Here is a 17,218-nt window from a genome sequence, read left to right as displayed (position 1 = left end):
ATACAGCTGGAAGAGAGGGTCAGGTTTCTGCAAGGTTGGGTTTTGAGTGCCATCAGGGACTCGGCCGAGAGATTTTTCAAAAGATCAGTTCGCAAGGCAGGGTTGTTTCTGCATCGCCAGCGTTCTGTAGGCGTACAGGTCATTTGGCATGGGTCTCATACATCCTGTCTTTTTGGACCCCTGTGACATGATGCAGCACCTCCGATGGATGGAGGGCAACCTGGCTGCTGCGCCTGTCCGTGAAGCTCCACAATGAGAGCAGCAGCAGCCACCCATGCCAAGAAGGGCCCACCTGGGCCAGAGAGTGTACCAGACTCGAATCAGCTACCTCCAAATGTCTGAGCATCATTGTCAATGAAGACTGTGACTCTCCAGGGAACCCGTCAACGACTTATGCGTCTTGCTGCAGGATGAGTTGCGACCTATGGGATTTGGGGGTCACCCTATGCCAGTGGCCCTGACGATCACCATGGCACTCTATGCATCTGGCTCTTTCCGGTGATCCACATGAGTGGGGTCTCCCAGGCAGCAGCCCACCGCTGCATTGAGGAGTTGACCAATGCACTGTTCAGGAGGTCCGGCGACTATGTGCTCTACTGAACTGACCCTGACAGTCAGGCTGAGAGGGTCATCAGGTTCGGGGTCATTGCTGGATTTCCCTGGGTGGAAGGTGTGATAGATTGTACGCATGTGGCCATCAAGGCTTCGACAGACAGACAGCTGCTTTCATCAGCTGGATGGGCTTCCATTCAATCAACGTTCAACTGGTCTGTGACGTCCAAAAGCGTTTCCTGCAGGTCTGTACCCATTTCCCATGAAGCAGCCAGGATGCCTACATACTTCGATACTCCCAGGTGCTTTTCCGGCCCCCCCATTTGCCTTCAGGGATAGATTCTCGGGGGACAACAGCTGTTCATTGAAGGCTTGGCTTCTTACGCCTGTGAGGAACCCTCGCAATGAGGAGGAGAGGTACAACAATTGAACAGATCCACCTGAGTGACCATTGAGCAGACCATTGGGCTGCTGAAGATGAGATTCCGCTGCCTCGATTGATCTGGTGGAGCGCTGCAGTCTCAGCGAGGGTCTTGTGTATTTTGGTGGTCTGCTGTGCTCTGCACAATCTAGCCCTGCAGAGGGGGGAGGCCTAACATGAAGATGAGATGCCTGAGCAACAACCCTCCACCGATGAGGAGAACATACAGGAGGGAGAGGAGCAAGCAGCACTGGATGGTGAAGACCTTGCACCGGAAGCCAGGCAGATTGGGTGACGTGCCAAGGAGGCAAGAGGCAACCTCATAATCACCTTCTTCCAGCCACCCTGATGTCCACTCACAGAGACTCCAATAAAGACTCACCTTAGCGCATGTAGTCTGTCACCTCCTTTCCGTTTGTGTTCCCTGACTTTCAACCAGCTGCAATGCATGTAAGTGCCCATGGGAGAACAAATGTTAATGAGGACCATGGGCACATTGGCATTCCACCAAGGAGGAAGGGGGAAGTCAGCAGCTCACAGTTAAGGCCTAATGGAAAAAGGCCTTCAGACAGTGATCGTTAATGATTGTAACAAAATAAATTTTATTAAATTGCATATGTTCCATACCCGTGAGTACCGAAGTGTGGCTAGGTGGTTCTCTTAATATGTTTGCGAGTGCTGCGACATAGTATGATCCCTACAACAGCTGCTAGGCTGGAGGCAGGATGCTGATGAGGCTGGCCCTTGACCTGTGATGACTTCAACAGACATCCTCCGGATGACTGAGGCCTGGAGGGCCCCGGCTGCCTGAGAGTTTCCTGCACAGGTGCAGGACTCTCCTTAGGTGTCGCGACTGCTGGAGCTGGGCTCACTGGCGGAGGGGCTGTGGAGCCGGTGTCCACACTTGGAGTGCCCTGAGGGGTGCCGCCAGATGTGGAGGGCAGCCTGTCCTCCTCCCTTTCAAGGCTCACTGGAACCTCCCTGCTCACCGGAGAAGGACGAGGAGCTGGAGAAGTCTCCAGGCTCCTGGTCCTTCTCTTGCCTTACCACTGCTGTGTTCAGCTCATGGCCAATGTGATGGTGTGCTTCTCTGCAAGTATCTGTGGAATCTGGCTCTCCATGAGGGTCAACAGCCTCTCGATGGAGGATGCCATGCGCTCACATGCCACAAACGTGGCTGCATGCATGACAAGGATGGACCCCTCCATCATCTACTCAAGGCTGAGAATGCCATCTGGCATCTCCGCCAGATGTTGCCTTCCCCCTCTCTGCAACTGCTGCATGCCCTGTGTTGTCGTCACCAGAGGCTCGTCATCATCCTGGGGCTCAGCATGGGCCACCCACTGTCAGAGGCCTCGGCTGTCTCAGCCTCAGCCAGCTGCTTGGGCATGTGTGCAGTGCTCTCACCAGCTTGTTCAGATTCTGCAGCTGAACGCAAACACACCGAGGTGAAAGTAGCTGGGCTTGTGGAAGGTGCAGGCGAGTCATGGGACAGTGCATCCTCCAAATGCAGATTCTCCTGAGAGGTGGAATTATGTTCCCCTTCCACTGAAGTCTCCTGCAGACTCCGACCAGCATGAGAGAACACAAGCACTTGTGGGTTAGGGTGAGCAGATCTCATCACGCCAGCTGTACGTGATGTGGTTCTGCAGGGTTGAACTGTATGTTGATGGAAGTCAATCCTCACTCTCTCACACGGAGACTCCAGTCTTACTATCCGCTATGGAGCGGCTGCACTGGGTCACCGCCAGTTTAACTGCCTGCTCCTCCACCATGGAGAGAGGCCTAATGTTGGGGATCCCTCTGCCAGTCTGTGATGTCTCCCTCATGCTGTGTACTCTCTTGTCCTGCAAATGGAAAGACGGAGATAGTCATGTTTCGCTGATTCATCAATATAACAATTCTGCTAGTGGCAGCCCCTCATCCCTTACTTTCCCATATACTTCATCCTCATGTCAGCGCTGAAGGGAGTTACAGGGGGTGAGCAATGAAAGAGGGTGGTTGTTGCCGAGATGCAGATGTGCATCTGTCAGGAAGAGGTGTTGCTTAACCCCTTTGCCAGTGCTTTTGTTATGTGTCCCTCCCCATGTCCCGCTTCCTACTGCGTGGCCTCATGCAAACCCTCAAAAGGAGTTTATGGAGCTCTCACCTTGGCAGAACAAATTACACTCTTTCTGCGCTGGATCCATGTCCTTGGGGGTGACCCCACAACAGCCGACCTCCCCTGCAATCTCCATCCAGGCTTTCTTGGTCAGGCGGGGAATCTCTTCTTGCCATCGCTGGGGAAGAGGACCCCCTGCCTTTCCCTTGCAACCGAGAGGAAAATCTCCAATGAAGCATCGCTAAACGTGGGGCCACCCAGTGTCTTCCCTCTGCCATGGTCAATGCAGACTCTGTTTCAGCTTCCTTGCCTATCAGTCTGATGTAAGGTTCCTCAGGGCCCTGGGGCAGCAAGCGGCACTGTGGAAGGTAGTCATTCTCAAAAGGCAGGAGTAAAAGCGAGGCTGGCAGGCCTTTAATTATGGTGTCAGCACCTGCTCCAGGGTCATCTGACGCGTGATGATCGTCTTGCCTCCTGCCCCCGCTGCGTGATTTGGGTGGGGCCATTGCCTCCAGTATGCAAAATGGCCAGCCACCCCGTGATCATGGTGGGCCACCGGTCAACCTTGCATTTGGGCTCACAAAATTTTAGCCCTACATATCTGCTGCAAGGATACGCAGCATTGACCGACATGATTCTCTGCACATGGTCATATCCCAGCTGGACATTGAGGGAGTGGAATACTCTTCTTTTGTGGTAGGGCATAGCTGACAGGAGAGAATCTTGCAATAATGAGCACACCTTGTGCAACAATGTGAACTGCTGCTGGAAGGTTATCGGGAGTAGGTGGAAATGTGAGGTAATCAGTTCAGCCGTGAACTTAGTGAATGGCGGAGCCGGCTTGAGGGGTTGAGTGTCCTACTTCTGCTCCTAATTCGTATGTTCGTACGTGTGTTCGTATTTTTGTGGTTGCACACCGGCTGCACATTGATGGACTGGAAACCCTTGTGGTTGATGAATACTCCTGTGTGATGTGGGGGCGCCTTAATTGCCACATGCGCCCTGTGCCTGTGGAAAGCCAGCCAGAGCTGCAAACCCAAGCGCCCCTTCATCCTGACTGACATCATCACAGGCAATGTTGATCTAATTATCGGCCCCAGCAAACAAACCTGTCTTATGCATTTGTGAGTTTCCGTCTGACAGATCCTGTAAATGTTTCCAGCAGTGCTCTGGAAGGATCCAGAGGCAAAGAAGTTGAGGGCGGTGGTGGTTTTGATAGCCATTGGTAAAGTGTAGCCACCATGTCCACTTAGCAGCTTGTCTTGTTTAAGTGGGCTGCAAATGTCTGCCACCACCAGATGTGAGACTCTGAGCCTCAGAGACTGATGTTCTGATATGTCGAGGAAGCTTACCCTCTGCGTGTAGACCCTGTGTGCCGGGTATGGCATCCTGCAAGCTGCACTTCTCTGCTAATCTCCTCCTGTGGAGCCATAGGTCAGTGAGGAGCAGGATTTTGCTGCTTCTTCTGTTTGTGCTCCTGCTGGTGTTCCGCCTGTCAGTGCTGCTGCTGACCATCTTGGCCCTCACCTGAGGTCCAAAGTAGCACAGTATAAGCAACACCCATGCTGAAATGATGGATCAGAGCTCCAAAGTGCAAAGCAGATCTATAAATGTCCAAAGTTGTCAAAGTTACCTCTCAACACAAGTACTGTGAACAAAACCTTTCATGCAAGCAAATGAGAAAGCAGCTGTGAGGTTTCAGTACTTTTTGGCATATTTCCCTGTCATGACTTCAGCCCCTCAATTGCTGCTTTGTCCTCACTTTACTTTCACTGCTGAGTTCCATGAAGCCTAGGAAACCCATGGGCACATAGTTGAGTTGCAAAAGCCACACTGATATCACTAGAATTGACCAATTAACATATTGAAATTGACAACTCTCCTCTCCCAAAGGGGTTGCTAACATGCAGCCCAACACTCTACAGTTAAACGCCGTTGGAGCCAGTTTAGGAACATAGGAGCAAGAGTAGGCCATTCAGCCCATCGATCCTGCTCCGCCATTCAATACGATCATGGCTGATCAGCCACTTCAATGCCTTTTTCCCACACTATCCCTATATCCCTTTATGTCATTGGTATTTAGAAATCTGTTAATCTCTGCTTTAAACAGACTCAATGACTGACCTTCCACAGCCCTCTGGGATGAAGAATTCCAAAGATTCACAACCCTCTGAGTAAAGAAATTTCTCCTCATCTCAGTCCTAAGTGGCTTCCCCCTTATTTTGAAATTGTGTCCACTGGTTCCAGACTCCCCGACCAGGGGAAACATCTTAGCTGCATCTACTCTATCTATCCCTTTAAGTATTTTGTAGTTTTCAACGAGATCACCTCTCATTCTTCGAAACTCTAGAGAATACAGGCCCAGTTTCCCCAATCTCTCTTCATAGGACAGTCTTGCCATCCCAGGAACAAGTCTGGTGAACCTTCGTTGCACTCCCTCTATGGCAATAATTTCCTTCCTAAGGTAAGGGGACCAAAATTTCACACAGTACTGCAGGTTCAGTCTAACCAATGTTCTATACAATTGAAGCAAGACTTGCTACTCCTGTACTCAAATCCTCTCACGATAAAGGCTAACATACCATTGGCCTTCTTAATTGCTTGCTGCACCTGCATGTTAGCTTTCAGTGACTTATTGACGAGGATACCTAGGTCCCTCTGTACATCTGTTCCTCCTACCAAAATGGATAACCTCACATTTTTCCACAATATATTCCATCTACCATATTCTTGCCCACTCACTAAGTCTGTCCAAATCTTCTTGAAGCTGCTTTGCATCTTCCCACCGAGTTTTATATCATCCCCGAACTTGGAAATATTACATTTGGTCCCCACATCCAAATCATTGATATATATTGTGAACAGTTGGGGCCCAAGCACTGTTCCTTGTGGTACCCCACTAGTCACAGCCTGCCAAGGCGGGAATGACACGCTTATTCCTACTCTCTGTTTTCTGCCTGTTAACCAATCCTTAATCCATGCCAGTATATTACCTCCTATCCCGTGTGCTTTAATTTTGCTAACCAACCTCCTGTGCGGGACTTTATCAAAAGCCTTCTCAAAATCCAGGTATATTACGTCCACCGATTTCCCTTTATCAACATCCTCAAAAACCTCCAACAGGTTTGTCAAACATGATCTCCCATTCATAAATCCATGTTGACTATGCTCAATCAGAGCATTATTGTCCAAGTGTCCATTTATCACATCCTTTAGAATAGATTCTAACATTTTCCCTACTACTGATGTAAGGCTAACAGGTCTGTAATTCCCTGTTTTCTCTCTCCTTCCCTTCTGAAATTGTGGGGTGACATTTGCTACCTTCCAATCTGTAGGAACCGTTCCAGAATCTATAGAATTTTGGAAGATGATCACCAATGCATCCACTAACTCCATGGCTGCCTCTTTCAACATTCTGGGGTGTAGAATATCAGGTCCTGGGGTCTTATCAACCTTCAGCCCCATTAATTTTTCCAATACAACTTTCTTACTAATACTAATTTCCTTCAATTCCTCATTCTCCCTAATCCCTTAGATCTCTAATTCTGGGAGATTTCTTGTATCTTCCACGGGCTTCCCGACCTGCTGTCTATTTCCCTGGTTTTACCACTACCACCACCCCCACCCACTCCCAAACCCATGCACTCTTGCACATTAAAATTCAGCCCAATGCCTCAGGAAATGGCACGTCACTGGTAAATTTGGGTCTGCTGGTGCTGCATGCTGTTGTTGAATTTGATGTTTCTTAAAACATGGTGAAGAATGTAAGAAAAAAAGAACTAGCATGTATATAGTGCTTTTTCGCATACATCAGGATATTCCAAAACGCTTCACATGCAACAAATTAATTTTTGAAGTGCATCGCTGTTATTTCATAGCAAACACAGAGCTGAATTTTCACTATTTCTACCTGGCAAAAATAAGTTTATTATGCCCTGAAAATGGGAGCTGATGATCTATTGTCCCATTACCACCACAGTTGTGCCATGGAAATATGCAGCAGGGCCTACTGCTGGCTGGAGCAATCAGGCTGCATATCCAATTAAAATGGAAGTTGGGGTCCTAAGACTGCTATTTTTGACTTGATCTGGCCAGAGTGTGCACTGTGTAAGCTCCAACCAGCATCAGGTAATGGTTCGCTGAACAAGACCCAAATGATAAATATCTTTCCAATTTTGTGGGGCTGGATTGAGCAGGAGTGGTACACCTGGCCCTAGAAGTTCAGTCTGGCCTGCTGCTGCTCAGGTGTCCACCCTCTTATGCCTGCAAATGACCTACCTTTCTCCTGTCCAAAGATTGGCTGGGCCACCCAATATTATGGCAGACTGGGGCCAGTGGCTGCCCTGTGAAGCCCGGTTTTGGGCTGGAGCCCAATGCATATGATGCCCGGTCCTCAAAAATTGATCGACCCTCTTGACAGAACTACTAGGTAGCCAGCCAGCTGCCCAAGTACCATTCTGGGGGAAAGTCCACCCTACAACTGCCATTTTTCACACAGCAAAGTCCTACAAACAACAGGGAGATGAAAGACCAGTAAATTTGTTTTTTTGGTGATGTTGATACGCAGGAAAATGTTGGGGTCAGTATACCAGACCACCTCACTGCCCTTCTTCAAATAGTGTAATCAGATCTTTAATATCTTCTGTACAGGGCCTCTGTTTAATGGCATTTCAACAGTGCAACAGTTCCTCAGTACTGTACTGAAGTGTCAGCCTAGATTATGCGTGTATGACAAAAGTGAAACATTTTTGTCTATTATATATCATGTTATTGACCTTTTTCTGTCAAGGGTACCCATGGTGTTAAAAAACAGATTAACTCATAGAGGGTTTGTGATTGGGAAGGGGCTGATTGGGAATCAGTAACTGTCTTCGGGGCTGCTTTGGAACAGGAAGGAACATTCTTCAGGTAAATTTTTTTGAAAATGTAACTTTTTGATAGGGCCACCAGTAGCCGTTGGTTAGACTGCATGTAGACATGGTCCTACTGCGTTCAGGACAGCCCAGTTTCGTGAAGAGTGCCTCAAGTAGGCGTTAGGTCCCCTATTTATTTCAGGCTTAAGCTCTAGTTGCCTCTGCCTTTACTGATGCAGTATGTGTGCTTGTTTACCACTCACCATATTGGATGCTTATGAGCCTGTTTTATGCCTATAAAACATGCACAGCATCAATGAATCTCTATGCTATTGTGTCCATTCAACTCAAATACAAGCATTTTGTGTTTATACATTGAATTGGTAGTTCTTCTGGAAGGTTTTTAAATTTCTTTTGACCTAGTCAAATTTTGAAAATTATTTCTCAACCTGTCTTCCAATTGAGTAGTCAGTCTGAGAGATACATAGGCCAGAGCTTAATACTTTGGGCCTTTGTGTCTTGATCAGTTCATATTCAAATTTAGTATATAGAAACGATAGACTGTTATTTTTGATCTTTCAAGGAAGGATATTTAACTCTGTAGCTGCTGTAAATCCGTCTTGTTTCACTGCTTCTGTTCATTTATCCATCTTTTGTTTAATAATGTCACCTGGCAATTTATAACCTAAGCTTCAGTCTAGTGATATGTTGATTCTACTGCCTGCTGGAGGTAAGGCAGATTATGCAAGGGCATATAAACCAGAACACAGTGCCAGGAATTTTCAGTCTAATCTCTGATCTCATGATAATTTACATAGACATTAGGCAGATAGAGGTGCATTCTGGTTCACAGGGAATGAGGGCTTGTCTACAGGAGTAGACAGAGACCTTAAGCCCAAAAAATCTGGAATAAAACCCCCAAAATGTAACTGTGCATTCATTCTTCAGTGGGTCTTGAACTCACAACCTTTTTTCTCAGAGATGAGAGTGCAACCAACACTGAGCAATTTATTGTGAGTGCATGATATAGACTGACAACACACCAACAATATAATATTCCTTTCAATACTGAGGGACTACTGTATTGTTGACAATGCCATCCTTTTGATGAGATATCAAGTTTATACCCGCCTGTATTTTCTAGTGCGTCAGTGGACATAAAAGGTCCCATGGCACAACTTGAAGAAGGGTGATATCTCCAAGTGTCCTATCACAATATTCTCTTCTCAACCATCACCACCAAAAATAAATTACAAGGTCTTTCATCTCATTGTTCGTGAGATCTTGTTATTTAAAGATAGCTTCTGTATTTGCCTGTATAACAACAGTACATTGCGGTTTAAAGTAATTCATTACATGTGAAGTGCTCTGAAAGATGTGATAAGTTTCTAAGTAAATGCAAGTCTCTCTTTATCTGTTACTTCAGTGATGCAATGAAGTGCCTATTGGCTGATTTGAGTGACAGCTACTGTTCATGCTTAAAAGTGCCCAGTGCGTAGAAGTTGAGTGTAGTGATCACTTTCTCTTCCACTGAGCATGTAGTCCAGATGTTGCTGTGTGACTGTAGATCTGGTTCTGGGAGCTGACACAATTAATCTGAGATTGTATCTCTATAGAGATGCAGCCTCTTTACACGCTCTTACTGGGCAATTCCAGGGGTAGGTGATAATTGACAGTATTCAAGCTGCATCAAGCAGTACTAAGTCCTGAAATTCTGCCTGCAATGACTTCAAATCTGCTGGCCATGTTTTTTTTTTGTGCCTGGGATGTGGGCGTCGCTGGCTAGGCGAACATTTATCGCCCAAACCTAATTGCCGTTGAGAAGGTGGTGGTGAGCTGCCTTCTTGAACCGCTGCAGTCCATGTGGGGTAGGTACACCCACAGTGCTGTTAGGAAGGGAGCTCCAGGATTTTGACCCAGCAACAGTGAAGGAACGGTGATATAGTTTCAAGTCAGTTTGGTGTGTGGCTTGGAGGGGAACTTGCAGGTGGTAGTGTTCCCATGCATTTTCTTCTCTTATCCTTCTAGGTGGTAGAGATCGCGAGTTTGGAAGGTGCTGTCTAAGGAGCTTTGGTGAGTTGCTGCAGTGCATCTTGTCGATGGTACACACTGCTGCCACTGTGTGTCGGTGGTGGAGGGAGTGAATGTTTGTGGATAGGGTACCAATCAAGCGGGCTGCTTTGTCCTGGATGGTGTTGAGCTTCTTGAGTGTTGTTGGAGCTGCACCCATCTAGGCAAGTGGAGAGTATTTCATCACACCCCTGACTTGTGCCTTGTAGATGGTGGACAGGCTTTGGAGAGTCAGGAGGTGAGTTACTCACCGCAGGATTCCTGGCCTCTGATCTGCTCTTGTAGCCACTGTATTTATATGGCTACTCCAGTTCAGTTTCTAGTTAATTATATCCCCTAGGATGTTGATAGTGGTGGATTCAGCAATTGTAATGCCATTGAATGTCAAGGGGAGATGGTTAGATTCTCTCTTGTTGGAGATGATCATTGCCTGGCACTTGTGTGGCATGAATGTTACTTGCCACTTATCAGCCCAAGCCTGGATATTGTCCAGGTCTTGCTGCATTTCTACTCGGACTGCTTCAGTGTCTGAGGAGTCGTGAATGGTGCTGAACATTGTGTAATCATCAGTGAACATCTTCACTTCTGACCTTATGATTGAAGGAAGGTCATTGATGAAGCAGCTGAAGATGGTTGGGCCTAGGACACTACGCTGGAGGAACTCCTGCAGTGATGTCCTGGAGCTCAGATGATTGACCTCCAACAACCACAACCATCTTCCTTTGCACTAGGTATGACTCCAACCAGCGGAGAGTTTTCCACCTGATTCCCATTGACTTCAGTTTTGCTAGGGCTCCTTGATGCCATACTCAGTCAACTGCTACTTTGATGTCAAGGGCAGTCACTCTCACCTCACCTCTTGAGTGCAGCTCTTTTGTCCATGTTTGAACCAAGGCTGTAATGAGGTCAGGAGCTGAGTGGCCCTGGCGGAACCCAAACTGAGCGTCGCTGAGCAGGTTATTGCTAAGCAAGTGCCGCTTGATGGCGCTGTTGATGACACCTTCCATCACTTTACTGATGATTGAGAGTAGACTGATGGGGCGGTAATTGGCTGGGTTGGACTTGTCCTGCTTTTTGTGTGCAGGACATACCTGGACAATTTTCCGCATTGCCAGGTAGATGCCAGTGTTGCAGCTGTACTAGAACAGCTTGGCTAGAGGCACAGCAAATTCTGGAGCACAGGTCTTCAGTACTATTGCCGGAATATTGTCAGGACCCATAGCCTTTGCAGCATCCAGTGCCTTCAGTCGTTTCTTGATATCATGCCGAGTGATTCGAATTGGCTGAAGTCTGGCATCTGTGATGCTGGGGACTTCAGGAGGAGGCCGAGATAGATCATCAACTTGGCACTTCTGGCTGAAGATTGTTGCAAATGCTTCAGCCATATCTTTTGCACTGATGTGCTGGGCTCACCCATCATTGAGGATGGGGATATTTGTGGAGCCACCTCCTCCAGTTAGTTGTTTAATTGTCCACCACCATTCATGGCTGGATGTGACAAGACTGCAGAGCTTTGGTTATGGGATTGCTTGGCTCTGTCTATCGCATGCTGCTTACGCAGTTTGGCACGCTGATAGTCGTGTATTGTAGCTTCACCAGGTTGACACCTCATTTTGAGGTATGCCTGGTGCTGCTGCTGGCATGCCCTTCTGCACTCTTCATTGAACCAGAGTTGGTCTCCTGGCTTGATGGTAATGGTAGAATGGGGGATATGCCGAGCCATAAGTTACAGATTGTGGTTGAGTACAATTCTGCTGCTGCTGATGGCCCACCGTGCCTCATGGATGCCCAGTTTTGCATTGCTAGATCTGTTCGAAATCTATCCCATTTAGCATGGAGGTAGTGCACACAACATGATGGAGGGTATCCTCAATGTGAATGCGGGATTTCGTCTCGTGCGGTGATCACTCCTACCAATACTATCATGGACAGATGCATTTGCGGAAGGCAGATTGGTGAGGAGGAGGTCAAGTATGTTTTTCCCTCTTGTTGGTCTCCTCACTATCTGCTGCATTCCCAGTCTAGCAGCTATGTCGTTTAGGACTCAGCCAGCTCGGTCAGTAGTGGGGCTACCAAGCTACTCTTGGTGAATGACATTGAAGGCCCCCACCCAGAGTACATTCTGCGCCCTTGCCACCCTCAATGCTTCCTCCAAGTGGTGTTCAGCGTGGAGGAGTACTGACTCGTCAGCTGAGGGAGGGTGGCAGGTGGTAATCATCAGGAGGTTTCCTTGCCCATGTTTGACCTCCTGCCATGAAACTTCATGGGGCCTGGAGTCGATGTTGAGGACTCTCAGGGCAACTCCCTCCCTGTACCACTGTGCCACCACCTCTGCTGGGTCTGTCCTGCTGGTGGGACAGGACATACCCGGGGATGGTGATGGCAATGTCTGGGACATTGTCTGTAAGGTATGATTCCGTGAGTATGACTATGTCAGGCTGTTGCTTGACTAGTCTGTGGGACAGCTCTCCCAACAAGGTGGTAGAGGTTGCGGGTGGGGGGAGTGAATGTTTGTAGGTGAGGTGCCCATCAAGCGGGCTGCTTTATCCTGGATGGTGTCAAGCTTCTTGAGATCTCCTGCTGTTGCTCCTCCTCCTCCAAAATATTTAGCATTCCAGACTTCACATAACGTGTTGCAGAATTAACAAAAACAATTTAGGCAAATCTCCTGCTCTGCTCACCACTCGTGCTGAGTATATTTGTATCTCTACAGTAACTGCTGCTTAAGAAGCAGTTGACAACAAAAAAAATGTTAATGGCAGGTCTGTGCATTAACTTTGCATTTGAAATACTTACTTCCAGGAGCAAGAATAAAAGTTCGCACCTGATCTGTTAATTGTAAATTACCAAACACTATTTGTTAATGCACAATTAGCTTATGTGTTAGTTATAACATGCAGAGCAAATTAAAACACCTTTAGGTCGAAACTCGTCTTGGGTGGTGGCGCAATACCAGCGGTATGGTATCGGCCACCCATTATAGGCAGCATCTAGGATTTAATTCCTTTGACTGCAATGTAACTGAATATCGGGTGCTGTATGGGTGGCTGATCCAATACTGCCTGTTTTATACCACCACCCAAGCTGAGTTTGGCCCCCTTGTGTTTTTGGGCCTCCATTCACTACCCATCAATGTAGAGAGAAAGTAAATGATCTTCAAAGTTAGCAAGTAACTCTGCCACACTTTATTTAAATTAAACTGTTGTACTTCATACTTGCTGTCACTTTTCTAACCAGTGAATTAAAAACAAAATAGAGATAATCAACCTTTGAACCACTTGTGTTTATAAAGGCCAACAAATCTGTACTGCTCAAGCAAACAGTCTCCAAAAACAGATCTTTCCAAAGATTGGATTTGATTATTTAATTTAGTGTTTCAATTTCAATCAGAATATTAGATGCCCTGATGCATTTTACGTTGTCAGGTTAAAATGCCATAGGATATGAATGTGAATTGGTTCCTTATAACACTACTGTATAGTTGTACCTAATGGAGGGATTCTTATGGTGTGGTTCGTACTTTAGTAATTGTCAACTCAACTATAATTCTCACATAATTATTTTAAATATGTCTTTTCAATTTTAAATTTGTATGAGATCAGGGTTGTCCAACACATGGCCCACGGGCCAGGATTCGGCCCGCCAAAGGTTTCCATCCGGCCCGCAGATGTAAATTGTACCCTGAGTTGTTCATAATCCTCGTCAGTGGTCCGTGACTGGAGATGAGAAATTTTCCACTGGCTTCTTCTTGCTTTTAAAACAGATTGCAAGTCAGTTTCACAGCGGACAGGCGCTGACATCAGGAACAGCGGTTTCCCAATTTCAGACACATTTGGGTTTTTCCAGCAGGCTCTTAAAAAAAAAAAAGTTGGAACCTGCCGGAAAACCCCGAGTCTGTCTGAAGTTGGGAAACAGCTGTTCCCGATGTCAACACCTGTCAACTGTGACACAGAATCACTGACTTGCAATTTTTAAAAAAAGACTGACCAACCATCTGCTAAGCACTCCCGCTCTCTGGAACTGTCAGAGAGCGAAAGGGTGAGGGGGGAACAGAGAGAGAGCGAGGGGTCAGAGAGGGGGTGAACGCCATCGGGGGGAACAACACAGAGAGGAGGGTACACAGAGAGGGGATACAAAGAGAGAGAGAGGGAGGGTGAATGATCAAGATCAGTCCTGACAGATGGACATCTATCTGGTATACTCCACATCGCTACAAGTGTATGGGCAGACATTGACTTCTTGTGTAATCAAAAAAATGCCAGATATCACTAAATCAGTGTCCAACATAGTGACGAGAGCGTAAGTCAATAAATTAGTTTTCTCATTTAAAGCTTCTTCACAAAAATGTACATTTGTTGTTGTTTTATTAATAGATAAATTTTTAACGCCTTTCTCTTTCTGAAATTATCTCACCGGCCCCCTAAATAAGATAAAAATTGTAATGTGGCCCCCCCACGCAAAAAGGTTGGACAACCCTGTACTATAGACAATAAAATAACATTTTTATGTGCAAATTCTTGAATTCCACAAAATGTTGCATCTTTTCAGTTTACTAAGTTTTTAACTAACACTTTGTATTAGGTATGTGTGGAAAAAAAGGAGAGATGGCTAGTAAGTGATTTTTATCGGACTGCTTGCAGTGTTTTCACTTCTGTTTCTCAGATACTAATTATGCATGGTTTATTGGGTTTTTAGTTGGCGTGGCTTGTCCATATTTACCTCCCTCTCCTTTCCCTTACAACCTGAACCTCAATTAGCTACCTAGTTGTTGCAATTGGTGTGGAACTCTTCTTCTGCTCTCCAATGGGTTGATACTTGGCCAATACACCAGGTTATCTGATGTCATGAATAACCTTTTAAATCTTTTTTTTACTTTAAAAAAAGTGAAATGAAAAATTCGTATTCATGCTTTTGAGTTACAGACATATTTTTGAATATACTGAGAACTATCATTCTTCAGATCACCTGATCCTAAACTGCATCCTTGGGTTCGTGTCATATAAACCATAGTTTCATAAACACAGAACAATTTTATTAATAGTAGTTTTTATGCTATTACTTCAGTTAGATATATATCAAATGCAAACAGATGAAAAAAGGCTACATATTCTTTAAAATATTAAGATGTAAATATTTCACAATTATTAAATAAAAGTTCTAGTCATTTTACAGAAGTATGTCCCGATTGCAAAACTGCTTAAACAAACAAATTATTGGTTTTAAACTTTCTAATTTGTTTTTAACTTTTGATAATTTGTCAATGCGATAGATCATCGAAGGGAAAATATGTTCAAGATTCAGTCGGAATCGTCGCTGATTTCAACACATGTAACATCTTTTGTTATATTCAATCAAAGTTAAGACTCAAGCCTTATCTATGGAAAGCTGTACCTTCTTCAGCTATAGAGTTAACCACAAGTGATGTGCAGTTATCTAAAAGGAACTTTCGGTAGTATATCTCAGTACACAGTTTCTTTTAATTCAGTGTACTTGCCCTTGCAGAACATGTATTTTCTCTTAAAATCAATCACATTTCAATTGAACTAATTTTTAAATAATATAACAGCATGATAAGTTAGATAAATTAATTTCCCACTTAATTCCTAGATAAATTATTATCTAAAATTTTGAGATGACAAATTTATTGTTTTGGTTATGTGTGAAATTCTCCACAGTTAACTAAAGATACATTCATTGCTTAACATGTGTTAATGTAAACGTTTGCCCCCTACCTACTTTGTGTAGGGCTATTTTAGTGACGCCTGGAACGTGTTTGACTTCCTCATCGTTATTGGCAGCATTATAGACGTCGTACTTGGTGAAATTGATGTGAGTACTGTACCTTCCCAGAAACCATTACTCCTCCCTTTTAGTGCTTCACTAAAGTTATCACTGGACAAGTCACAAACAGTTGTACCTATTTTTAGGATATAACAGAAGGACCTTCTAAACCTGACTTCTCACTTTTTCACTGTCCTTTTCCAGAATGCAGAGAAGGTGAACTGCGCAAAACAAAAGTTGGCAAAACTGTGAAAGCATCTGTCTTTTATGAAACCTTTTTAGTCTTGATGCGTACAGCCCCACTTGTATGGTTCTGTACTAGCTCAGACTTTGATACAACTTCCATCAAAATTTTGAAATTAATCAAGTTAATTTAACTGGAATGGTTTCTTTAACCCGTAAAATAGGAACTCAAATATACTGGATTGTGCTTCACGATGGTCAGATACATCAGCTGTCTGAACTTCTGAAGCATTAAGCAACAAAAAGGATGTTCTTCCCTTTCTGGGTCTGTTTAGATTGTATTGAAAATAATTCATTCAATAAAACTACAAACTGATATTATAGGTTCTGGTCTTCATAAATTATTTAGGATATTTAAGTGAATTTTAATCAACAAGCTTCTAATCATATTTAATTAATATGATTAAAACAAAATACAAAAATTTCTAAAATTATTTGAAGCCTGGAATATTTAGTTCAATTATTTTGGTACATTCATCATGCTTGATTTTATAATTTGACATTAGTAAGTTTACAAGAAAAGGGAAAGTGGAAACATGGATACCATTGAATGAAAGAAAAATAGTCATGCTTTCACAGCAATGCAAAATACAGCCAAGTTTATCTGGGTTGTAACTGTATATGTGTTGTAACTCTGGACTCTCTTGTTACTTTTTTCTATTGCCTTTTCTCATTCCTTTCTGCTCCTATTGAATGTTTACATTCACAGCACTATTTCGCTGATGCATGGAACACTTTTGATGCCTTAATTGTTGTTGGTAGCGTCGTTGATATTGCTATCACAGAAGTTAATGTAAGTAAAGGCTATCAGTAACTCACCTCCAAATTATCCTTGTTCCTATATAAGGAAACTTTAATATAGAAGTTCAAAGTCTGAAATTGTCTTTATGGCTTCACTTTAGCAGTGAGTTTTTAATGTTTGGACAAATTTGTTATACTTCAAGGAAAATTCAGAAGAATAACTCCAATACTGAATATTTATTCAAAATTCAGCTGATATCAAAAATTTATATTATAACACATAGTCATCACAATTGACCATAATATTTGATGCAGTGCTTTTCACTCAAAGTTTGTACACCTTTAGTTGAAATTGCTATACCAATTGCATTCAGGTGCAGCAGATGCTCTAGAGGATCTATGATTGACAGTACTATATCCAACCAAAAACAGTATATTTCTAGCCCTGTGAATTGA

General features: G+C 44.6%; 1 protein-coding gene across 1 annotated transcript in view; it reads left to right on the top strand.

Moving 5' to 3' along the window:
• The window catches only part of LOC137380344 (voltage-dependent L-type calcium channel subunit alpha-1D-like), a 487,921-nt gene that overhangs the window by 246,718 nt on the left and 223,985 nt on the right, over nucleotides 1–17,218 (top strand). Inside the window, exon 29 of the mRNA XM_068052272.1 lies at nucleotides 15,743–15,826. Within this exon, the coding sequence (XP_067908373.1) occupies nucleotides 15,743–15,826 (84 nt within the window). The remainder of the gene's footprint in view (nucleotides 1–15,742; nucleotides 15,827–17,218) is intronic.

Source organism: Heterodontus francisci, chromosome 19 (genome assembly GCF_036365525.1).
Source record: "Heterodontus francisci isolate sHetFra1 chromosome 19, sHetFra1.hap1, whole genome shotgun sequence".
NCBI lineage: Eukaryota > Metazoa > Chordata > Chondrichthyes > Heterodontiformes > Heterodontidae > Heterodontus > Heterodontus francisci.
The sequence above is the reverse complement of the archived record's forward strand: the minus strand, read 5'-3'. Positions and strand labels throughout refer to the sequence as shown.